Source organism: Oncorhynchus clarkii, chromosome 11 (genome assembly GCF_045791955.1).
Source record: "Oncorhynchus clarkii lewisi isolate Uvic-CL-2024 chromosome 11, UVic_Ocla_1.0, whole genome shotgun sequence".
Classification (NCBI taxonomy): domain Eukaryota; kingdom Metazoa; phylum Chordata; class Actinopteri; order Salmoniformes; family Salmonidae; genus Oncorhynchus; species Oncorhynchus clarkii.
In genome coordinates this window covers 37,217,805-37,244,608 of record NC_092157.1, presented here as the reverse complement: position 1 = coordinate 37,244,608, position 26,804 = coordinate 37,217,805, and the positions used below count along the sequence as shown (strand labels likewise).

Here is a 26,804-nt window from a genome sequence, read left to right as displayed (position 1 = left end):
CAAGACATAGATTTGTTGCGCCATATGTAAGTCAAATTAGGTCTCTACCAGAGTGTACTGTAATAGAGTAGGGAGGTGATGGAGGGTTCAACTTATTTCATATCTGTATTACGTTTTCAAGTAGTAGATACAATTGCATCTTAAATAGCACACTCATGTGTAAATAGATGGCATCAATCCTAGCCTGTATGTGTGCTATACCTTTACCTGTGACAACATAGAGTGGATCCTGTCGTTACTACTTTGAGCGGAAGGGTCAAGATGCTGTCTATAGAGGGCGCTACAACACTCTTGATTAAATACATTTGACCGTTTCAGGAATGAAAACGGTAGTGGGCAAGACTTAATTTATTTTGCACCAGTTCAAAGTTTGGAGATTTTTTTGTTGTCAGAGGACAACAACAAAAGCAAAAAAATTGTCCCATTCTGTCTCTTTTCATGTATTTGCCTATTCTGTGTTTTATTCCCCTTTAGAAATAACAGATGAAACCACTGCCTGCATGTGATTACTATACTGATTCTCAGAAATTGTGAGAAAACCATGACAGGGAGTGAATGTACCAAAATGTACCGTATGTTTAAAATGATTTAATTAAAAGTAATTTGTAGATTATATGGTGGTCGGGTAGAGAGGAAAAGTGATGTACCGTTTTAATTTGGAAGGCGTCTTTCTGCTAATTCTTTGGGTTTACTGTTTATTTGCGAATTTAAGGTCAGTTATACAGTGAACAAAAATATAAATGCAACATGTAAAGTGTTGGTCCCATGTTTCATAAAAGATCCTGAAATGTTTCATATGCAAAAAAAATATTTATCTCAAATTTTGTGCACAAATTTGTTTACATCCCTGTTAGTGAGCATTTGTCTTTTGCCAAGATAATCCATCCACCTGACAAGTGTGGCATATCAAGAAGCTGATTAAACGGCATGATCATTACACAGGTGCACCTTCTGCTGGGAAAAATAAAAGGCCACTCTAAAATATGCAGCTTTATCACACAACACTTTGCCACAGATGTCTCAAGTTTTGAGCGAGCGTGCAATTGGCATACTGACTGCAGGGATGTCCACCAGAGCTGTTGCCAGATAATTTAATGTTAATTTCTCTACTGCCTCTAATGTAATTTTAGAGAATTTGGAAGTACATCCAACCAGCCTCACAACCACAGACCATGTGTATGGCATCGTGTGGGTCAGCGGTTTGCTGATGTCAACGTTGTGAAAAGAGTACCCCATGGTGGCGGTGGGGTTATGGTATGGGCAGGCATCAGCTACGGACAACGAACATAATTTATCGATAGCAATTTGAATGCACAAAAATACTATGAGATCCTGAGGACCATATTTTTTTTTTAACAGTATCTTTAACCAACAGATGCATCTGTATTCCCAGTCATGTGAAATCCATATATTAGGGCCTAATGAATTTATTTCAAATGACTGAATTCATCATATGACCTGTAACTCAGTAACATCTTGAAATTGTTGCATGTTGCGTTTATATTTTTGTTCAGTATATGTATTGCTCTCAATACACAAGGCTTATGGTGCATTCAAGACAACTGTGAACTCCCAAAAAATACGAGGTCAAATCATGACGTCATTTATCTTCAGGCCTGAAAGTCGGCGCTCTAGAAAGATGGTGCTTTCAAGACAAACGGGAACTCGGGAAAAACGACGTCAAATCATGACGTTGGTGAGCTTCAGGCGACAAGCCGGAAAGCCGGAGTTGGACGACCGTTTTTCGAGTTCCCAGTTGCGTTGAACGCACTGAAGTCAGAGATTTCCGAGTTCCCAATTGTTTTGAACGCGATATTACACTATTTGGTATGATGCTGATCCTAGATCTGGGCTTATAGCCAACTTCGCTTAGAAAGCGCTACTTCCTGACAAACCAATCAGCTGACACACTCATGACAGGCAGGTTTCGGGTCATGCCGCGAATGTTAACGTGACGTCAAAAAGGTGCATATAACCCGAACTCTTTTCCAAGCCTTGACCGAATTATCCTAACCTGCTACGTTAATTGCACTAAACTGCTATGAATAGTCACTTCTGACATTAGTGGCATTAATCAAAACCTAGGTTTCGCGCGTGCGCTTTCGCCTGTCAGGAATATGGCAGCATCGTAATCATTGAAAGCGCAATTGAACAGCAACATCATCGGGTTGGCAAAACAGAAACACAACAACCACGCATCTTGGAGTGTCGGGGGTTGAGGTTCGGAAAATAATCAAATCTGGTCGCGAACAAACAGGTAAATTAAATCTGCGACTGCACCTCCGTGTAAATTACACAGAACCCTTGCTAAGCATGGCTGACCTACTGTATACAGTTTGCTAGCTTCCCTCTTTGGTGAAAAGCACATCCAGTTGAAGTGTGTGTTGATAAAAATAAAAACATTGCGACAGTTGTAGGCGTCGCTTGTCATGAGATATTTACAATGTGTATCACTGAAATGGCCATTTCGGCTTCCGTCTTTACTAGGTCTCGTCTCTATCCGCATCCTTCCAACTTGGCCAGCTAGAGCTGCACTTGAATGTGGCCCTACTAGCCTTTAGCTTGCTAACGTTACCAAAGCAAAGACAAATACACCGCGGCTGGCAAACGGGGTGTGGTTAAAGAGAGTCAGCAGTTATTTATCAAATTAGACACCCATATATACATTATCTTTCATTGTGTCTACGAAAGCATCTAACTAGTTTTTATAACGGAAGTTGTGTCAACGTCTAGCATAACTCTACGTTAGTTTAACTTGGATCCATGTAATTTGGATATCTTCCATCGAGATGTAACGTTATATATATCGTAGAGTTGAGTAAACTCAGCTACGTCTAGCAAGGTGTTTGTTGTTTTGGTCATGACCTGTGTGATATGTACAATGAAATGCATTTAGTAATCAAACATTGAATTTGATAGCAGCATCTACATTCTCAGGCTGACCTCACTTGGTTGTGGCTGTCATGCATTGTTTTTTTGTACTTCTAGCTACTACATTATTTTGCTACTGCGTTATCAGTAACGTTATGTGTAGGTGATTTTGCGTCCTTGTAAGTTAGTGGCAACAATGAATTTGGAGAACAATATCTGTCAATATCAAATTTGTTGTAGACCAAAAGAAGGTTAGCTACATCCACCCGTTATCCAAGATTAAAGTAACCGTTTTAAAGGTAGCCTTGTCTTGATTCTCACTAGCACCATTTTCAGTAAATCAGACACATGAGCCTATATCCACAACAAAGTCTGAGATCCATTAGGCCTAGTCATTGATTGCATGGATGCTATGCAACTGTGGTGAACAAGGATCACAATACCCTTTTCCCTAAAGTTAACATTTGCTGCATCATTCCCAACTGATATTATTGAAAGAACCCCAGTGGAAATGTTGAGGCACATAGTTCTCAAACCTCAAGTGTGTAAAGCCAGGCTTTTCGTCATCTGTAACAGTGTTATTATGTTAGCTATCATCACAGTCATTTATATGCATGTATTTTCCCCTTTGATCTGGGCTTATCTGAGAATTTCCCCAAAGTTCAAGTTTTGTTTCAAACTGTTTCATGTGCCATCCAGGAAAGCTCTGTTTGTAAGACATCTAGCAAGTCAGGATCAAGACATGGGGAGAAGTTTGTTGTTACACCAGGGTCCTGGCTTGCTGACTGTGTTCCTTTCAGACAAAAACAATTAAAAGTTGTAAGATTTGACTCTTTATTCCCATAACTTAAATAATTTGTTATATCTGCAGCATTTGCATTTATCATTCATTCTTGTGCAGAACTCCAATCATTTTGTGTTATTGCACATTCAAATGTCACATGAAGGCAGGTTACACAGTCACTCAGCGTTCAGAGAGGCTCTGCGGAGTCAGCACTGTGCACTCACTGCTTGGAAAAACCATACACTGCCTCACAGGTCGTATGAGGCAGCGTAGGATCCATTTGCTGCTCTGCCTTGTTGATTGTGTTTGTATCCTCCCTTGGCAAATTGAAGTACTATTTTTTTGGGGGGTTAGAAAAAAATCCTTTCAGTGTAAACATAAACGACTGATCAGATATAAAGTATGTAGAAAATGTATTCATTGCGACACCCACCACCAAAGCCGCTTTTTGATCCAGAAAAATATGGTATTACCGAATGTGCCCACAAGGGGTGCTATATGTATCACACAAGTATGTTAACACCCCTTCAAATTTGTGGATTCGGCTATTTCAGCCATACCGTTGCTGACAGGTGTATAAAATTGAGTGCACAGCCATGCAATCTACATAGACAAACATCGGCAGTAGATTAGCCTTACTGAAGAGCTTGTGACTTTCAACGTGGCACCGTCATAGCCTGCAACCTTGCCAATAAGTCAGTTTATTACATTCCTGCCCTGCTAGAGCTGTCCCGGTCAACTGTAAGTGTTGTTATTGTGAAGTGTTAATGTCTAGGAGCAACAATGGCTCAGCCACGAAGTGGTAGGCCACACAAACTCAGAATGGGACCGGCGAGTGCTGAAGCGAGTAGTGTGTAAAAAATCATCTGTCCTCTGTTGCAAAACTGAAAACAGAGTTCCAAACTCCCTGTGGAAGCAACGTCAGCATAAGAACTGTTTCTTCGGGAGCTTCATGAAATAGGTTGCCATGGCAGAGCAGCCGCACACGAGCCGAAGATCACCATGTGCAATGCCAAGTGTCGGCTTCAGTGGTGTAAAGCTCGCTGCCATTGGACCCTGGATCAGTGGAAACGTATTCTCTGGAGTGCTAAATCACGCTTCACCATCTGGCAGTCTGACGGACAAATCTGGGTTTGGTGGATTCCAGTAGAATGCTACCTGCCCCAATGCATAGTGCCAACTGTAAAGTTTGCAGGAGGAATAATGGTCTGGGGCTGTTTTTCATGGTTCTGGCTAGGCCCCTTAGTTCCAGTGAAGGGAAATCTTAACGCTACAGGATACAATGACATTCTAGACGATTCTGTGCTTCCAACTTTGTGGCAACAGTTTGGGGAAGGACCTATCCTGTTTCAGCATGACAATGTCCCCATGCTCAACGGAGGTCCATACAGAAATGGTTTTGGATGAATAGGAACACCGACTACGAGCCAGGCCTAATCGCTCAACATCAGTGCCTAACTTCACTAATGCTCTTGTGGCTGAATGGAAGCAAGTCCCCGTAGCAATGTTCCAACATCTAGTGGAAAGCCTTCCCAGAAGAGGAGAGGTTGTTATTTCAGCAAATGGGGGACCAACTCCGTATTAATGGCCATGATTTTGGAATGAGATGTTCGATGAGCAGGTGTCCATATACTTATGACATATACTTGCTCACTCTCGCTCTCTCTCTAGGAGGGGATTGAATATCTGCTGTAACCATGAAGCTTGATCTTGACATCTAGCCACTTAGCTAGTAAGTTAGTAAACCAAATTCATAGATGGAGCCCTGAGCTGGATATCATTTATTTGATGCATCTTAGATTTCTTATAGTTCTATGCAGTGGCGTAGCCCGCAGCCCCCGTGAGGGTATATGGTGTAAATGATATATCGCCCAAGCTTAATCCACAGGAAAAGCTGGGAAGGGCCATCTCGCATGACCACATCCAGGAATCTGGGCTGGCTTTTTATACCCCTCATCACAGTTACAGAATTAAACTACATGGCCTTTGAGAGGAGTGCAGAGCACGTGGTAACCTCAATGCCCATTGCAAACGTCAGTCCCTATTGTTAAATTCCACCTGTGTGCGCTTGATTAAATTCATTAGGGGGAAGGGTTTGATGCATTCAAAAAAATGTGCTCAGATTCAGAAATGTTCCTTTTAGCTTAATGGTTTTAACTCTGGTTCTCTTTCAGAGGAAGATTGATGACTAACTTCAGGATTAGTCAGGTAGCTCCTGTCTGATTTGTTACAGTATGTGTTAGTGGTGATTCAGAGTGAAGAGCACCCATCATATATGTTGCCTTGGAACTTTGTATGATAGACTTCTCTGTGATTTAATCTTACCATTGAAGAAGGATTCAACTTATCTCTGGGGGGCAAACTTGACTTATTTCGCTGCCCCTTACTGCAGGCTGACATGGAGAGGAAGGAAAAGAGCAGTCATTTGTTTCCAGGTTATCTGGGCAGAGGGCTGACACAGGTTCCCTCTAACACTGACAGCGCAGCAACCAAGAGTGAGAGGTTACTACTGCTCTCTGGGCACAATTTACTACTAGTCTACTGCTACTGTTTCACTGTACTGTACTATTTGTTTGTCTGTTGGTCTCTGTCTGTTTGCTAGTTACTACTAGTTGCTGGTTTTTATCTAGTGACTTTCTGTGATTTCGGTGGTGTGTGCATGATAGCTTAGTTACAATCCACATAGGTCTAGTATTCTCCACACAAGTACTGAAGTATATCTTTTTAGCTGGATCTTTGTAGAATTTTCACCCATTTTGAGTCATACAAAATCGTGTGTTCTCTACTCCCAACAATTAATCCACAGATAACTAACTAGGTTTGCCATGTTTTCTTTGATTAATCTCTCCTCGCTCATCTTTCAATCACCCACGTGGGTTAGTATGCCTGTGAAAACCAATTAGTAGATTGGAGAGGCGGCACTTTCAGCGCGTCAAGCGTCTCAAATAGAACCAAGTTATTTTTTTAGAGCCTGACTATGCAGAAGCCCGTTGACGTGCACGAGCAGTTGGGATGAAATGATTGAATGACATGCAACAGAAAGAGTTGATACTCTCTGACTGATCGATACTGTCTCAACCGCAGTCACAGCAACAAACAAAACAAAAAGCAGCACGCTTGTGCATGCAACGTGGCCATGGTGTCCGGCTTCATTGTTTTGTGAAGGTGACCAACACATTCTCTTTGTATGCTGATCTGATTGGCTCAAAGGCTGCTTTTTGTTTTGTTTGTTGCTGTGACTGCTGTTGAGACAGTATCTATCAGTCAGAGAGTATCACCTCTGTCTGTGTCAATTTGACTCTCATTTTCTGTTCAACACTGTTTTAGTTTGTTTAGTGCCACAGAGTTTGCCAGCGACGCAACGGTCACAGGACTCTCCCAGCCAGCACAGGGAGTGTCAACAAGGATTTCGATGTGAGGTGTAGAATATGATCCAACAGTGTGAATTGTGTGTGGCAGTATTTTTGTGTGACATAATGTGCATTAATGTCTTTAAGGTCAGGGTGGTCCTGTGTAACTTCTCAATAGAACTAGCTTTTGGTTATCCAGCTGACTCTTCTCTGCTCCCAACTCACATGACTACTTTAGATAGCAATAGGACGCGAATCCCTCCCTCCCATTGAACTGTGCTCTTCACGCGTAGTTGAATTTGCAGACCGTAGGCCAGTCTATGCTTTCTGCCATTTGCTTAAATTAACGTTGCCTGGCGTCCATTGCCACCTGTATGTACTCATTGAAGTGACACTAAAGCAAGACTCTAAAAAGCCTATTTCATCATCCCTTTGTGTCTGTCTCTCTTGACCTTGTTCTCCTGTATTGCAGATCTTGCCAGAAGATGAATGTCATCAAAGACAACAAAGACTTGGCCTGTTTCTACACCACCAAACACTCCTGGAGGGGAAAGTAAGAGGCGCACCTCATATTCTAATGTTCCTTTCCATGATAGGATTTAATTGGTTGAATGACCGATTTCTCTGTCCTTGGAGCTGGTCTGCTAGGCTGAGTTAGGTACTTACTCCATGTGCTGTAACTACTACAGCACTAGTCTAGCACCACAACTATAAATGCAACATGCAGCAATTTCAAAGATTTTACAGTTCATATAAGGAACCAGTCAAATTGCAAAAAATTCATTAGGCCCTAAACTATGGATTTCACATGACTGGGAATACAGATATGTTGGTCACAGATACCTTCGTTTTTTTTATATGTATGGGCGTGGATCAGAAAACCAGTCAGTATCTGTTGTGACCACCATTTTCCTCATCTCCTTCGCATAGAGTTGATCAGGCTGTTGATTGTGGCCTGTGGAATGTTGTCGATCCAGAACATCCCAAAAATGCTCAATGGGTGACATATCTGGTGAGTATGCAGGCCATGGAAGAACTGGGACATTTTCAGCTTCCATGAACTGTGTACAGATCCTTGTGACAAGCATTTCGCTACACTCACATTAACATCTGCTAACCATGTGTATGTGACAAATCAAATTTGATTTGATTTGACATGTGGCCATGTATTATCATGCTGAAACGTGAGGTGATGGTGGTGGATGAATGGCACGACAATGGGCCTCAGGATCTCGTCACGGTATCACTGTGCATTCAAATTGCCATTGATAAAATGCAATCGTGTTCGTTGTCCATAGCTTATGCCTGCCTACCATAACCCCAACGCCACCATGAGGCATTCTGTTCACATTGTTGACATCAGCAAACCGCTCGCCCACACAACGATTTAATTGGGGCCGATTTCAAGTTTTCATAACAATCAGAAATCGGTATTTTCGGATGCCGATTTTCATTTGTAATTTGTAAACACCTTTATTGAACTAGGCAAGTCAGTTAAGAACACATTCTTATTTTCAATGACTGCCTAGGAACGGTGGGTTAACTGCCTTGTTCAGGGGCAGAACGACAGATTTTTACCTTGTCAGCTCAGGGATTCAATCTGGCAACCTTACGGTTAACTAGTCCAATGCTCTAACCACCTGCCCCACGAGGAGCCTGCCTGTTACGCGAATGCAGTAAGAAGCCAAGGTAAGTTGCTAGCTAGCATTAAACTTATCTTATAAAACACAATCAATCAATCATAATCACTAGTTAAAACTACACATGGTTGATGATATTTCTAGCGTGTCCTGCGTTGCATATAATCGATGCGGTGCACATTCGCGAAAAAGGCCTGTCGTTGCTCCAACGTGTACCTAACCATAAACATCAATGACTTTCTTAAAATCGATACACAGAAGTATATATTTTTAAACCTGCATATTTAGCTAAAAGAAATCCAGGTTAGCAGGCAATATTAACCAGGTGAAATTGTGTCACTTCTCTTGCGTTCATTACACACACAGTCAGTGTATATGCAACAGTTTGGCCTGCCGAATTTGCCAGAATTTTACGTTATTATGACATACCATTGAAGGTTGTGCAATGTAACAGGAATATTTAGACTTATGGATGCCACCCGTTAGATAAAATACAGAACGGTTCCGTATTTCACTGAAAGAATACACGTCTTGTTTTCGAGATGATAGTTTCCGTATTCGACCATATTAATGACCTAAGGCTCGTATTTCTGTGTGATATTATGTTATAATTAAGCCTATTATTTGATAGAGCAGTCTGACTGAGCGATGGTAGGCACGAGCAGGCTCGTAAGCATTCTTTCAAACAGCACTTTTGTGCGTTTTGCCAGCAGCTCTTCGCTGTGCTTCAAGCATTGAGCTGTTTATGACTTCAAGCCTATCAACTCCCGAGATTAGGCTGGTGTAACCGATGTGAAATGGCTTAGCTAGTTAGCGGGGTGCTCGCTAATAGCGTTTCAAACGTCACTCGCTCTGAGACTTGGAGTAGTTGTTCGCCTTGCTCTGCATAGTTAACGCTGCTTCGAGGGTGGCTGTTGTCGTTGTGTTCCTGGTTCAAGCCCAGGCAGGGGCGAGGAGAGGGACGGAAGCTCTACTGTTACACTGGCAATACTAAAGTGCCTATAAGAACATCCAATAGTCAAAGGTATATGAACTACAAATGGTATAGAGAGAAATATTCCTACAATAACTACAACCTAAAACTTCTTACCTGGGAATATTGAAGACTCATGTTAAAAGGAACCACCAGCTTTCATGTGTTCTCATGTTCTGAGCAAGGAACTTAAACGTTAGCTTTCTTACATGGCACATATTGCACATTTACTTCTCCAACACTTTGTTTTTGCATTATATAAACCAAAATTGAACATGTTTCATGATTTATTTGAGGCTAAATTGATTTTATTGATGTATTATATTAAGTTAAAATAAGTGTTCATTCAGTATTGTTGTAATTGTCATTATTACAACAAAAAAATAATTAATCGGCACCGGCTTTTTTGGTCCTCCAATAATCGGTATTGGCGGTTTTTTCGGTATCTGCCTTTTTTGGTTCTCCAATAATCGGAATCGGCGTCAAAAAATCATAATCGGTCGACCTCTGATTTCAAGTGTTTTTATTTCACCTCATGAAACATGGGACCAACACTTTACATGATGCCTTTATATTTCTGTTCAGTACATTTGCATATCTGCTCTGTGAATGACATTATCATGCTGTGAAAGAGCCTTGGCCTTCATGTTCAGATCAAGCCAGGTACTCTACCATTCCACACTGAGCCTAGTTGTAGGCCTAGCTATCAAGCAGCAGCAGAACAGACACACTGATGTCAACACCAGAGCAAAGGGAAAGCACTGAAATCCCTGACTCGGTTCATCCATTGTGTTTACGTTTCCTTATCTTCAATGGGGAGGACAAGGTGTAAGTAAATCACTACTGTCAGATTCTTGCTATCCGGAATACATATCACTGAAATCCCAATACCTATATAGTGCTGGTTAGACGGATTACTCTGAGTAGTAGGGCTGGACGATATGACCAAAATATCATATCACAATATTTTCCATATTTTTTTTACAATATTTTGTGTTTTTGAATAATAAAAGTTTGAAATATGCTTTGAGTAGTTCATGACCCTAGGGTGGCAACAAATGAATTCTAAGTGATTTCAATGGGGTTTTATCCATTCTGATTGTTTTATGCTGTTCAATCTATTTCAATGACAGGGTAGGAAACAAAGTGTTTGTCAGTGTTTCCCAGGGGACCCTAATTAGTCAAATTAGATGTTAAAATTGTAATCTTTCTCTTACTTCATGTATACTGAACAAAAATATAAATGCAACATATTAAGTGTTGGTCCCATGTTTCATGAGCTGAAATTAAAGATCCCAGAAATGTTCCATGTCCACAAAAAGCTTATTTCTCTCAAGTTTTGTGCACATTTTGCTTACATCCTTGTTAGTGCGCATTTCTCCTTTGCCAAGATAATCGATCCACCTGACAGGTGTGGCATATCACGAAGCTGATTAAACAGCATTATTATTACACAGATGCACCTTGTGCTGGGGACAATAAAAGGCCACTAAAATGTGCAGTTTTGTCACACAACACAGGGAGGGAGCGTGCAATTGGCATGATTACTGCAAGAATGTCCACCAGAGCGATTGCCAGAGAATTTAATGTTAATTTCTCTACCATAAGTCTCCTCCAACATCGTTTTAGAGAATTTGGCAGTACATGCAAACTGAAGACCACGTGTAACCACGCCAGCCCAGGACCTCCACATCCGGCTTCTTCATCTGCGAGACCAGCCACCTGGACAGCTGATGAAACTGAGGAGTATTTCTGTCTGTAATAAAGCAGTTTTTGGGGGGAGAACTCATTCTCATTGGCTGATCCGAGCTCCCGATTGGTTGGGCCTGGCTCCCAAATGGGTGGGCCTATGCCCAGCCCGCCCATGGCCGTGCCCCTGCCCAGTCATGTGAAATCCATGGCTTAGTGCCTAATTTATTTATTTTAATCAACTGATTTCTTATATGAACTGAACTCTAACTCAGTAAAATAGTTGACATTATTGAGTTTTATATTTTTGTTCAGTGTAGGTAATTAGCGCTAGCTTAACATTCATGCTTCGCCTATTACTCTCTGATTTAGAAAGATATACTTCCACAAACAAAATAAAACAAAATATATAAATTGTCTGTTTGCAGATAGTGTAATTATGGAACACTTGTGGATTTATATTAAGAAGCATAGTAAGAATCAGCATTGTCACCATCTTGTTGCATCTGACCATGCAGACTGAGTGAACGGCACGGCAAGTGATAGGGGTTAGGGCTTGGTGTGGGAAGCGCATGGAGAAGTGGCATGCAGGAGGAGAGGGAGAGAGACGACAAGTAGCAAATGGAATAAACTATAAAAACCAAAGTGATGTATTACATTTAACCAACATAACGTTATAGAATGTAAAGCATCAATACCGGTATATAGAAAAATACAGTATACCGCCCAGCCCTAGCTCTAAGATAAGGTTCATAAATACAGCTGAATGGTAGCAATGAGTTCATGAATCAATGGCTTCTTCTATACCTTGGATAGGGCAAACAAATGTTACTAAACAAACTGGTCCCATCCTGTTTCTCTGGTAGGCTTCAATAGAAGTGATACCTGAGGCATTGGGCATTAGACAACAGGATTACATTACTGATACGCACTTCCTAAATGACTTTGTCCTATTAAGGCAGCCATTGACTGAGGTAACTATAGCAGCAGTGCTAAAGAGCAGATTAGCTATGGCCACAGGAAGGGGAGGGTTGAGGGCTGCTTTCTGCTAATGCCTCTTGATGTGTCCTGCAGGGACCTGTGGTGATGTGTTTGGAGTGGAAAGTCATTTAGTCAGGCTAGGGCTTTGACTGGGAGGCCAAGAAAGAAGGGTTTGGTTTATTACCTAATGTTTCTCCTCTTCGCTCCCTGTGGAGCATATGGCCGGAACCCCAATGCCAGTCAAAAGTTTTCGAACACCTACTCACTCAAGGGCTTTTCTTTATTTTTACTATTTTGTACATTGTAGAATAATAGTGAAGACATCAAAACTATGAAATAACACACATGGAATCATGAAGTAACCAAACGTGTTTTATATTTGAGCTTCTTCACATAGCCACCCTTTGCCTTGAAGACAGCTTTGCACACTCTTGGCATTCTCTCAACCAGCTTCACCTGGAATGATTTTCCAATAGTCTTGAAGGAGAACCCACATATGCTGAGCACTTGTTGGCTGTTTACACAGCCTGATGGTGCGTTCGGTCATTGTCCTGTTGAAAAACAAATGATAGTCCCACTAAGCCCAAACCAGATGGGATGGCGTGTCGTTGCAGAATGCTGTGGTAGCCATGCTGGTTAATTGTTTACATACACTAAGTTGACTGTGCCTTTAAACAGCTTGGAAAATTCCAGAAAATTATGTCAATGCTTTAGAAGCTTCTGATAGGCTAATTGACATCATTTGAGTCGATTGGAGATGTACCTGTGGATGTATTTCAGGGCCTACCTTCAAACTCAGTGCCTCTTTGCTTGACATCATGGGGAAATCAGCCAAGACCTCAGAAAAAAAAAGTTAGCCCTCCACAAGTCTGATTCATACTTGGGAGCAATTTCCAAACGCCTGAAGGTACCACGTTCATCTGTACAAACAATGTTACACAAGTATAAGCACCATGGGACTACACAGCCATCATACCGCTCAGGAAGGAGATGCGTTCTGTCTCCTAGAGTTGAACCTACTTAATAGATGGCATCAAGAGGGAGGAAATGTATGTGGATATATTGAAGCAACATCTCAAGACATCAGTCGGGAAGTTAAAGCTTGGTCGCAAATGGGTCTTCCAAGTGGATAATGACCCCAAGCATACTTCCAAAGTTGTGGCAAAATGGCTTAAGGACAACAAAGTCAAGGAATTGGGGGGGGCCATCACAAATCCCTGACCCCAATCCTATAGAAAATGTGAGGGCAGAACTGAAAAAGCTTGTGCGAGCAAGGAGGCCTACAAACCTGACTCAGTTACACCAGCTCTGTTAGGAGGAATGGGCCAAAATTCACCCAACTTATTGCGGGAAGCTTGTTGAAGGCTACCTGAAACGTTTGACCCAAGTTAAACAATTTAAAGGCAATGCTACCAAATACTAATTGAGTGTATGTGAACTTCTGACCCATTGGGAGTGTGATGAAAGAGTTCAAAGCTGAAATAAATCATTCTCTCTACTATTATTCGGACATTTCACATTCTTAAAATAAAGTGGTGATCTTAACTGACCTAAAACAGGTCATTTTTACTAGGATTAAATGTCAGTAATTGTGAAACTGAGTTTGTGTATTTGGCTAAGGTGTATGTAAACTTCTGACTTCAACTGCACATCAGGGTTGCCAATCAAGGATGTGCTCTTCAAAATGTCTTTGTAGAACGCAGAAAATGTCCTGCTTTGGGAGTTGATATTTCTCAACCATCTTCTCAAATGACAAAATCTAAAGCAAATAAATAATTTAGTCTAGCTATGCCCTTATCAAGCCAAATGTTAAAGCCAGCATCTAACAATCCTAGTACAAAATCTGGGTTGTTAAGAATCGGGGTGAGAGCAGAGGTTAGTTAGGACCTTCGCAAAAAACGTTGAACTGACCTCCATACTTTGAGTGTGTTAAGTGTAATTGGATTATTGCAGTGATCTTTTACATGAAGCTGCAACCTTTTCTCATGTGGAATGCCAGTTTGTTTATCTTACCATTTCTACCTATCTGCGTGCAAGTTATGGTTTTCACACGCACATTTTCGTGGAACAGTTTCATTTAATTTATAATAACGTCTTCATATCTCAAAATCAATGTTGTGTGGTAAAAAATGAATATGATACAAACCTAAAAGGTAACTTATATTGTCATTGCCAACTATGTTAAAATAGCGAAACATAAAGGTAACAAATAAAAACATTGCAGCCATTATTTGTGTAGCCTAAATAATGTTCACTTCTTTACAAGCAGGTGACTCCATAGTGTAGGCCTACGTAAACCTTTCTTTGCTAGTAATGAGATTGCTGTGTCTACTATGACAGGAGACTGAAAAGCAGATGGAGGACTTTTGAATCCACGTGCCGATGTTCATTTCTGAATTGATAGGTCTGGCGTGATTATCCATGACACAGCCTACTGTGGTGGGGCTCACTCGAGACAGAGGGAAGGCTTTGACATTCTTGCCTCCACTTGGAAACCGAATGCTGGTTGATCAAATCAAATCACATTTATTTATATAGCTCTTATTCCACCAGCTGATATCTCAAAGCTCAGAGCTTCAATGCCATACAACACTCCTTCCGTGGCCTCCAACTGCTCTTAAACGCTAGTAAAACCAAATGCATGCTTTTCAACCGTTCGCTGCCTGCACCCGCACGCCTGACTAGCATCACCACCCTGGATGGTTCCGACCTAGAATATGTGGACATCTATAAGTACCTAGTTGTCTGGCTAGACTGTAAACTCTCCTTCCAGACTCATATCAAACATCTCCAATCGAAAATCAAATCTAGAGTCGGCTTTCTATTCCGCAACAAAGCCTCCTTCACTCACGCCGCCAAACTTGCCCTAGTAAAACTGACTATCCTACCGATCCTCGACTTCGGCGACGTCCTCTACAAAATTGCTTCCAACACTCTACTCAGCAAGCTGGATGCAGTTTATCACAGTGCCATCCGTTTTGTCACTAAAGCACCTTATACCACCCACCACTGCGACCTGTATGCTCTAGTCGGCTGGCCCTCGCTACATATTCGTCGCCAGACCCACTGGCTCCAGGTCATCTACAAGTCCATGCTAGGTAAAGCTCCGCCTTATCTCAGTTCACTGGTCACGATGGCAACACCCACCCGTAACACGCGCTCCAGCAGGTGTATCTCACTGATCATCCCTAAAGCCAACACCTCATTTGGCCGGCTTTCGTTCCAGTTCTCTGCTGCCTGTGACTGGAACGAATTGCAAAAATCGCTGAAGTTGGAGACTTATCTCCCTCACCAACTTTAAACATCTGCTATCTGAGCAGCTAACCGATCGCTGCAGCTGTACATAGTCTATCGGTAAATAGCCCACCCATTTTTACCTACCTCATCCCCATACTGTTTTTATTTATTTACTTTTCTGCTCTTTTGCACACCTGTACATGACCATCTGATCATTTATCACTCCAGTGTTAATCTGCAAAATTGTAATTATTCGCCTACCTCATGCCTTTTGCACACAATGTATATAGACTCTCCTTTTTTTCTACTGTGTTATTGACTTGTTAATAGTTTACTCCATGTGTAACTCTGTGTTGTTGTCTGTTCACACTGCTATGCTTTATCTTGGCCAGGTCGCTGTTGCAAATGAGAACTTGTTCTCAACTAGCCTACCTGGTTAAATAAAGGTGAAAAAAAAATTAAAAAAATAAAAGTGCTGTACAGAAACCCAGCCTAAAACCCCAAACAGCAAGCAATGCAGGCGTTGAAGCACCTTCCAACGGGAAGATTGGGAAGGATAAATAAGAATATTATTTTTCTGTTTTGGAGTTTGAAAATGTACTGACCAAAGCGGGCTTGATTAACTGGCCGGGTGAGCTCGGCAGATGTTGCCGGGTGAGCTCGGCAGTCCTGAATATCGAGCTGCGATTTGTCCATTTCAGTTTTGTTTAGAGGGCTATTGGATTTGCCTAGCATTAGCATGCTGGCTGTATGTTTGGCGTGTTGCACATTGCTACATCTAGCCTAATGATTTGGATTAGTTTAGGCTTGATTTTACCATTCGAGATGTGGGGTTTGTGTTTGAGCTGCACAAGAGAGGCAGTTGTACCAAGCTTTCCAGTAGACTCAAGAAGGAAGGTACTTAATGTGATGCATTATTCTGAAATCTGAAACTGGTAAAGGGAAGCAAAACCCCAAAGTTTGCACAGTGCGGAGGAGGGAAGAGTTTAACAGGTAGATGAATGAAGAGGTAGTTCGTTTCTCACAGGCTTTTCTGCTGGGTAAATTCATTTGAATTCAAACACTTTGACAGCATCGCTTTAGATTTGATCGAAATCTTCAATACATATTTGCCTATTTGTATAAGTACTCGTTTTTTTTCTTCTTTTTTACATTTTTTTTAGCCCTTCTCCCCAATTTCGTGGTATCCAATTGTTTTTATTAGCTACTATCTTGTCTCTGTGCTAACCAAGGTTGCCAGGTGCACGGTGTTTCCTCCGACACATTGGTGCAGCTGGCTTCCGGGTTGGATGCGCGCTGTGTTAAGAAGCAGTGCGGCTTGGTTGGGTTGTGTATCGGAGGACGCATGACTTTCAACCTTCGTCTCTCCCGAGCCTGTACGGGAGTTGGAGCGCGCACTGCGCCCAGCCCGCCACTGGAGTCGCTGGTGCGCGATGAGACAAGGATTTCCCTACCAGCCAAACCCTTCCTAACCCGGGCGACGCTAGGCCAATTGTGCATTGCCCTCCCGGTCGAGGCCGGTTACGACAGAGCCTGGGCGCGAACCCAGAGTCTCTGCTGGCGCTGCAGTACAGCGCCCTTAACCACTGCGCCACCCGGGAGGCCTCTCATTGTCTTTTTTGACCGGAATACCCCACCATAACATGAGACATCCATGTTTTTCTCACTTGAAAAGATAATTGTTTGAAATATGATATAATGTAAAAGCTTACAAACAGGGTTTTCTCGGTCGCTCATGCTATTTCAATAATAAATCATTCGATTTTTTACATTGTGTTAATTATGGCGGATTGATTGATTTTCCGCGTTTTTTTTTTATATACGTTTTTTCAAAATTAGTTATGAGAAGAGAATCGTCCAGCCCATTGGGTATCTCACTACACTCCCATATGCCATGTCTTGAATTAGGACTGGGAGATATGGCCAAAATCTCATATCCCAATAGGTCATTTTATATAACGATATAACGATGACCACATGTGAATGCCTATTTCTTTTTTTTTATTACATTTTGAATTATACTCAACAAATAAAAGGTACTTACTCATATTTGATTATGTCTCCTTTTATTTAGAATATTTTTGCACATTTTCAATTAAGCATTTAGCAAAATATAAAATAATATATAAAATCTAAAAAGGTAAATAGAGAACTCTTCAAATATAGTTGCAAACCAAATAAATATAGGCCTAATATATATATATATATATATATATATATATATATATATATATATATATATATATATATATAAACTGAACTCAGCAAAAAAATACAAATAAACATCCCTCTCACTGTCAACTGCATTTATTTTCAGCAAACTTAACATCTGTAAATATTTGTATGAACATAAGATTCAACAACTGAGACAAACTGAACAAGTTCCACAGACATGTGACTAACAGAAATTGAATAATGTGTCCCTGAACAAAGGGGGGGTCCAAAATCAAAAGTAAGTCAGTATCTGGTGTGGCCACCAGCTGTATTATGTACTGCAGTGCATCACTTCCTCATGGACTGCATCAGATTTGCCAGTTCTTGCTGTGAGACGTTAACCCACTCTTCCACCAAGGCACCTGCAAGTTCCCGGACATTTCTGGTGGGAATAGCCCTCACCCGCCGATCCAACAGGTTCCAGACGTGCTCAATGGGATTGAGATGCGGGCTCTTCGCTGGCGACGGCAGCACACTGATATTCCTGTCTTGCAGGAAATCACGCACAAAACGAGCAGTATGGCTGGTGGCATTGGCATGCTGGAGGGTCATGTCAGGATGAGCCTGCAGGAAGGGTACCACATGAGGGAGGAGGATGTCTTCCCTGTAACGCACAGCACTGAGATTGCCTGCAATGACGACAAGCTCAGTCTGATGCTGTGACACACCGCGCCAGACCATGACGGATCCTCCACCTGCAAATCGCTAATTCCTTCGACAATAAACACGAATCCGACCATCACCCCTAGTGAGACAAAACCCGCGACTCGTCAGTGATGAGCACTTTTTGTCAGTCCTGTTTGGTCCAGCGACGGTGGGTTTGTGCCCATATGCGATGTTTCCGGTGATGTCTGGTGAGGACCTGCCCTATCATCAACCATGATTAGTGATTATGTTGAGATTGATTGATTGTTTTTTATAAGATACATTTAATGCTAGCTAGCACCTTACCTTGGCTCCTTGCTTCACTCGCATAACATGTAGTCAGCCTACCACGCAGTCTCCTCGTGGAGTGCAATGTAATCGGCCATGATCGGTGTCCAAAAATGACGATTACCAATTGTTATGAAAACTTGAAAATCGGCCCTAATTCCAATTAATCGGTCGACCTCTATAATCTACCATACCATGCGACATCCATGTCTTCATCACTGGAAAAGATAAACTGTTGAGTTTGATATAATTTTAAAGCTTACAAACAGGGTTGTCATGTTATTATTTCCAGGGGAAAAAAAAACATTTAATTTTTAAACATTTAAACTACCATCAATTATCTAAAAACTGTAAACTCCGATTAAATTGGAAAGTCTATTCTATCATCTATATTTCTATGGAGGATTGACAGTATAATTTACAACAGATATTCCCAGTCAAGTCAACATTCTCTGAAATGATGTGTGGACCCCGAACCATCTTTGTGGTACCATTTGAAAGTTGAAATGTTTCCATGACAGAATTAAAAAGTAATTTTGGACTGATAGTTTACTTCTTTTTTTTTGTTGATATCTAAAAAGATATCAAATTGAAATTTTGTGATATCAGCGCAACCTTGAGGGAATCTTGTGTGTCAGAAAAGGATGTTCATTTGATAGGTAAGATATACAAAACCTTGCACAGAGCATATCCAACTGACAATCTCTTAGAAAAAAATATAAACTATTGGAACTAAGAATTAAAAATAACTGATACTGGCACAAGATAAGGGGAAAGTTGGAGTGTAACTGATGAAATTACAGTTAACGGAAATGTACGCTTAATCCAGTATAAATTAATGTATAAAATGTATTATACAAGAGACAAAATTCACATTCTACAGCACAACGGCAGAGTCATGTCTCAAGTGTAAAACTAATAATGACTAAATAATTCATGCTTTCTGGGAATGCTATGAAGTCCGGAAGTTGTGGGCAGAGCTAGAAAGTTGGCAGTCAGAAGTATTACAATGTCAAATTACTTTTAATCTGTCGGTCTGCATAATTAAAGATAGGGCTGGGCGATATGACGATATATATCGTGTGACTATACACACTTTCTATAGTTTCACATTATGCTCTGTCGTTTATTTCATTGTTGTACAAATCACTCTTTACGGCAATATTTTTCATCAATTGGATGACGCTTTGCGTTCCTCCACATGTGACTTGTGGAAGGAAATTTTCAACAAACAAACATGGAGAGTGAATTTGACGGTAGCATGGACGTGGTTTGGGTGTCAGTCTGACACTGACCAGAAAAACGTCTCTGCAAAATATGCTGCAAGCCAGTCCCGACAACAGGCTCAAACACCACTCACCTCTTTTACCACCTACGCAAGAATCATGTGAAACAGTATGGAGAGTGTCTACGGATGAGACCCAAAAAAGTACAGCTGAGTGCTCAAAAGTTTATCTAGCTTGTCCTGCGTTGCATATAATTGATGCGGTGCCTGTTAATTTATCATTGAATCATAGCCTACTTCGCCAAACGGGTGGTTTAACAAGCGCATTCGCGCATCAACGCCTTTCTTAAAATCAATACACAAGTATATATTTTTAAACCTGCATATTTAGTTAATATTACCTGCTAACATTAATTTATTTTAACTAGGGAAATTGTTTCACTTCTCTTGCGTTCTGTGCAACAGAGTCAGGGTAAATGCAGCAGTTTGGGCCACCTAGCTCGTTGCAAACTGTGTGAAGACTATTCCTAACAAAAACAGCCATATTTGCCAAACGGGGGAAGATTTAACAAAAGCGCGTTTGTGAAAAAAGCACAATCGTTGCACGAATGTACCTAACCATAAACATCAATGCCTTTCTTAAAATCAATACACAGAAGTATATATTTTTAAACCTGCATATTTAGCTAAAAGAAATCCAGGTTAGCAGGCAATATTAACCAGGTGAAATTGTCACTTCTCTTGCGTTCATTGCACGCAGAGTCAGTGTATATGCAACAATTTGGGCCGCCTAATTTGCCAGAATTTTACGTAATTATGACGTAACATTGAAGGTTGTGTAATATAACAGGAATATTAGACTGATGGATGCCACCCGTTAGATAAAATACGTAACTGTTCCGTATTTCACTGAAAGAATAAACGTCTTGTTTTCGAAATGATCATTTCCGGATTTGACCATATTAATGACCTAAGGCTCGTATTTCTGTGTGTTAGGGGCGAAGAGAGGGACGGAAGCTATACTGTTACACTGGCAATACTAAAGTGCCTATAAGAACATCCAATAGTCAGAGGTATATGAAATACAAATGGTATAGATATAAATAATCCTATAATTCCTATAACTACAACCTAAAACTTCTTACCTGGGAATATTGAAGACTCGTGTTAAAAGGAACCACTAGCTTTCATATGTTCTCATGTTCTGAGCAAGGAACTTAAACGTTAGCTTTCTTACATGGCACATATTGCACTTTTACTTTCTTCTCCAACACTTTGTTTTTGCATTATTTAAACCAAAATTGAACATGTTTCATGATTTATTTGAGGCTAAATTGATTTTATTGATGTATTAGATTAAGTTAAACAAAAAGTGTTCATTCAGTATTGTTGTAATTGTCATTATTACAAATAAATAAATACGTTTTTTAAAAATCAGCTGATTTAATCAGTATCGGCTTTTTTTTGGTCCTCAAATAATCGGTATCGGCATTGAAAAATCATAATCGGTTGACCTCTCGTAGATTATGCGAAATGGGTCAACTGAGCACCTTAATCTCCTGAAGTCACTTTCTGACCACTTCTTCCTGGGCAAACATGTATGAAAAGTTTAAATCATAAGTGATGCTTTCAAGAAGTGATAGAATTCAAATAGATTTACCCTGCTGTGTCTGTGGTTAGGGCTGTAGTATGCATCGCTAACACTGCGTCTTGTGCTTTCTCTTCATATAAACTCCCTTTTAACCTTAATCTCTATTATTCCCTGGTAACATCATCCTCCATATACACACCCCCCACACTACTGCCTTCCTCTGTCCCAGACAATACTGAGGAATTGTTGAGGGAAGAGACAAGTTGATTCAGTCAATGGAAAGGCTCTTTCACTGTGTGCTTGTGTGTACATCATGTACCAAAGCCTAGCTGTCTGTAGACAATAGATTTTCCAGCTGTAGACAAAATACCCAAGTGCCTTAGTGCTTATCACTGCCTTCCTTTGCATTAGGCCTCTGTGCCTCATTAAAATGTATGCCAAACAAAAACCATTGATTTTAAAAGTTTAACGAACCATACAACTCCATGCACAAAGGACTACTTTTAACAATTTACACTGAACATTTGACAAAAACACATTTACTGGAAGAACTGTGCAGATGCTAAATTTGGTAACAGAATTTTTGAAAAATCTCCTGCAGTTTGTGTCCAAGTGTTTCTTAAAAAAACAAACATATCTGCTCCGAATTAAGATTCAATGATGTCTGCAGAAAGAATGGGGTGTCAGCTATGACATGACACCTAGACTTTGAAAAAAATCTAATTTTGGTTATTGAACTACAGTAAGTAAAGTGGATTTGCACCCAGTAACAGAATTGCGGTAACCTAATTTAATCATGTGTCCCTGGTCTATACTACACAGAAATGCATACTTATGAAATATGAACATCATTCTCTTCATGGTGATGTATCCTAAAATATGCAATATCCTGCTTTTGTATATTTGGGTATTATTCTACACACAGACTTTTTATTTTAATGAACTCTGCCCCCAAACAGGACCAAATCTGAATCAATCATCGACGTCTGTTTCACAAGTTTGGAACGTGGAGTTAGTGTACTCAAATCTTGTGTGCTCTACTGTGTACTATACTCTACTGAACTATATTCTACTTTTCTTTTCTGTGTACTGTGCTGTCCAAACTTGTGAACCCAACTGTGGTTTGTGACTTTTGTGATTTTCCCTTTGTAGCCAATTCAATTGCAGAAATCCCTTTACTGATTTGGTGACGGAATTTAGAGTTTTAATCACTTACCAATTTTGTTGATGAATTATCAAATCAAATCAAATCAAATTTATTTATATAGCCCTTCGTACATCAGCTGATATCTCAAAGTGCTGTACAGAAACCCAGCCTAAAACCCCAAACAGCAAGCAATGCAGGTGTAGAAGCACGGTGGCTAGGAAAAACTCCCTAGAAAGGCCAAAACCTAGGAAGAAACCTAGAGAGGAACCAGGCTATGTGGGGTGGCCAGTCCTCTTCTGGCTGTGCCGGGTGGAGATTATAACAAAACATGGTCAAGATGTTCAAATGTTCATAAATGACCAGCATGGTCGAATTATAATAAGGCAGAATAGTTGAAACTGGAGCAGCAGCACAGTCAGGTGGACTGGGGACAGCAAGGAGTCATCATGTCAGGTATTCCTGGGGCATGGTCCTATGGCTCAGGTCAGTTGAAACTGGAGCAGCAGCACAGCCAGGTGGACTGGGGACAGCAAGGAGTCATCATGTCAGGTAGTCCTGGGGCATGGTCCTAGGGCTCAGGTCCTCCGAGAGAGAGAAAGAGAGAAGGAGAGAATTAGAGAACGCACACTTAGATTCACACAGGACACCGAATAGGACAGGAGAAGTACTCCAGATATAACAAACTGACCCTAGCCCCCCGACACATAAACTACTGCAGCATAAATACTGGAGGCTGAGACAGGAGGGGTCAGGAGACACTGTGGCCCCATCCGAGGATTATTATAGAATTATTATCTGTAAAAACACTAACTTGTGTGTGTATATATGTCTACCTTGTTACTTCTGAGAAATGTGAAAATATTTTAAAGATATGTGGGTTTTTGGTAATGGAATTTCAAGGCATTACATTTCTCAGACTAAATATAAGTGATATTAGTTGGCAGGGATCTTCAACATTTCTTTTTGATGTATTTCTAATACCTTAAGACTTTTTCTGGTTGTTGTTTTCTAAGACCCCTTTTCTGTTTGACCAGATATCAAAACCTTTGCTTATTCCAAATTTTTAGGATGGAAAATTGTTTCAAAATATGTATTCATTTCTCAAATATTGACTCTTGGCTTTCATTTGACACCCAATTTCATATGCTCCTATGAACTTCACATGTTGGTGCTCATGGGTCTTTTTTACATGGAAATCACCCCCTGCCAATTAAATGTTCCACTGCTTCCAATAACACTCGTATGAAATGTGATAGCAGTGCCTTTATGATGATGTAAAGCACTCTGAGGTCATGGAGGGAATGCCTGTATAATGGCTGTTATTGTTGTGAGGAGCAGCCTAGCCAGCCCTGCCCTCTACTTTTCATAACCTCTGACCCATGTAGGCTATGGCTATGTAGAGTTTTTCCTGACCATGTGACCTGCCCAGGAAAAAAAACGTGGGGTGTCCTAGTTAGTTTATAACCCGGGCCCAGAGTATGTCCTGGTCAGGTCATATGGTCAGGAAAAACTCCTGGCCCTAGCTACTACAGTATGTGCTGGGCTGTGCTTAGACTAGGCTGGTTGAGTTCCTGTATCTGCCTGGAGAGTACAGGTCACAGAGGATGAATAATTAACAAGTCGTGTGACTAGGCCTGGCCCAGCCACTGAGCAGCAAGGACAAAGGCTCCATGTAGAGGGGTGTCATAGCAGAGCAGGGGCCCTGCACTTAGAGCTGAGAGGGAGGGAGAGCGAGCGAGTGAGGGAGGGTGGGAGTTGGCTCAGGATAGGATGAAAGGGAATTGATGTGCTTGCATAAGGATTGAGATGGAGGTAGACTCTGCTACAGGGATGCAGAGACTGTAGATTCCACCCAAACGTAGACTCTACCCCTGTATTTCTATCACTGATATCTGGACACACTTCGGCGTGGATCAAAGGTTGACCTCTAGTCCATAGGGCTCTGGTCAGAAGTACTGTATATAGGGGATAGGGTGTGATTTGGGACTCATCTTAGGCCTTAGTAGGGAAGTGAAGGGAAGTCAGTTAAGTTTTAGCCCTCGTGTCTCTCTCTTTGTGAGTGGCGACGTGCCCAGCTAGCCTAGTCTCCCCCTCGGTCTTATGTGGAGGAAAGCGATCAAGGGTGCAGCCTAGAGGAAAGTCTTCATCTACTCTGAGGTAGCGTTCACACACTTATAAACACACAGTCATCGCTTTACAGTGGCTGCCCTTTTTGACTCCCTTTGAATGTGGCAGGCGCTCACATATCTCTTAGATCTCAAGCACGCTTCCCTTGGATTTTATATTAACTCAACCGTGGTCTCCCTCAGTGTCAGCAAGCTACTCGCTAGCTAAACCCTACTTATTATTCAGTTCCAGTGACAAAACGGTAGCAGTTGTTCAGAGCTCCGCTCCATTTTGGTACAGTATTTATCGTCTGCCTCACAAATGGCACCTATTCCTTTTATAGGGGCTCTGGTCAAAATTAATACACTAGGGAATAGGGTGACATTTGAGATGCACATACAAGTTCCCTGGTCCATTCATCTCACTCTGTCCAGTGTCGAACTCCTCAGACATAATAGTTCTTTATTTCTACTATGGTTATTTCCTGCTCCGGAGGTATTTCGGGAGCATTGACTGGGATTTTTTTTTGCATCAATTCGTCAATGTTAATGGTATTCGCCAGCCGAGCCAGTGCTTGGTCTAACCTCTGTCACTTCAGATATGCCAGCAGCAAAGCCATTCAGGTCCACCACCATCACTGCAGTACTCCAGTCAATTTCTTTACTAAATGTTGAGCTACCTTAAGTTGCAAATGGAACCCTATTCCCTATATAGTGCACTACTTTTGACTAGGTCACATACTGTAGGGCTCTGGTCAAAAGTAGGGCACTATGTAGGGAATAGATTGCCCCTACAGGAGAAATCGCACTGAATGACGGTCTGCCTTTATCTGACATTCGTTCAGAGTTCGTTTGACGCAGTTTGTTTTCAGGGAACACCTGCTGGTAGGCGTCGGACTGCCAACATTTTCTGCTGTTTCGACATTGGTTTGCACTCGGTTAGCAAATTACAGTGAGCATAACTTGTTGTTGTTTTGGCGGTAGAATGAATATGGGGTTCAAGTTTAGGTTGTCGGCTTTAATTTCAGGGTATTTTCATCCATATCGGGTGAACAGTTTAGACAGCACTTTTTGTACATAGTCCCCCCATTTTAGGGGACCAAAAGTATTGGGACATTCACTTGTGTATAAAAGTATTTGGTCATATATTCATAGCACACAATGACTCGGCAACATCAAGCTTGGAACACTACCCATTTGTTGGATGCATTTGCTGTTCGTTTTGGTTGTGTTTCAGATTATGTGCCCAATAGAAATGAATGATAAATAATGTATTTTTTTTTATTTCGGAGTCACTTCTATTGTAAATAACAATCGAATATGTTTCTAAACACTTCTACATAAATTCAAAAAGCACAGCATTTACTGTGCTGATGATTGGCTGAGAGAAATCGATGATGAAAAGGTTGTGGGGGCTGTTTTGTTAGACTTTAGTGCAGCTTTTGACATTATTGATCATAGTCTGTTATGGCTGTACACCCCCTGCTATATTATGGATAGAGTTACCTGTCTAACAGAACACAGAGGGTGTTCTTTAATGCACCAAGCTGTCTGTCTAAACTACTGGCACACAGCTCGGACAACCATGCATATCCTACAAAACATGCCACAAAAGGTCTCTTCACAGTCCCCAAGTCAAGAACAGACTATGGGAGGCGCACAGTACTACATAGAGCCATGACTATATGGAACTCTATTCCACATCATGTAACTCATGCCAGCAGTAAAATTTAGATTTAAAAAACAGAAAAAATACACCTTATTGAACAGCGGGGACTGTGAAGCAACACATCCATACAAATACACAATAGCATATGCACTATACACACATTTACACATATACAGTGGGGCAAAAAAGTATTTAGTCAGCCATCAATTGTGCAAGTTCTCCCACTTAAAAAGATGAGAGGCCTGTAATTTTCATAATAGGTACACTTCAACTATGACAGACAAAATGAGACAAAAAAATCCAGAAAATCACATTGTAGGATTTTTTTATGAATTTATTTGCAAATTATGGTGGAAAATAAGTATTTGGTCAATAACAAAAGTTTCTCGATACTT

General features: G+C 41.0%; 1 protein-coding gene across 4 annotated transcripts in view; it reads left to right on the top strand.

Annotated features, from left to right (window-relative positions):
- The window catches only part of LOC139420488 (dnaJ homolog subfamily C member 13-like), a 68,913-nt gene continuing 42,109 nt past the window's right edge, over positions 1–26,804 (top strand). For 3 of the 4 annotated variants that reach the window (XM_071170692.1, XM_071170689.1, XM_071170693.1), the window contains exons 1-2: positions 2,121–2,257; positions 7,478–7,558. In XM_071170692.1, coding sequence (XP_071026793.1) covers positions 7,491–7,558 — 68 coding nt within the window. In that variant the 5' untranslated portion in view covers positions 2,121–2,257; positions 7,478–7,490. Of the gene's footprint in view, positions 27–2,120; positions 2,258–7,477; positions 7,559–26,804 lie in introns of those variants that run through there. The other variant, XM_071170690.1, reaches the window with a different exon arrangement.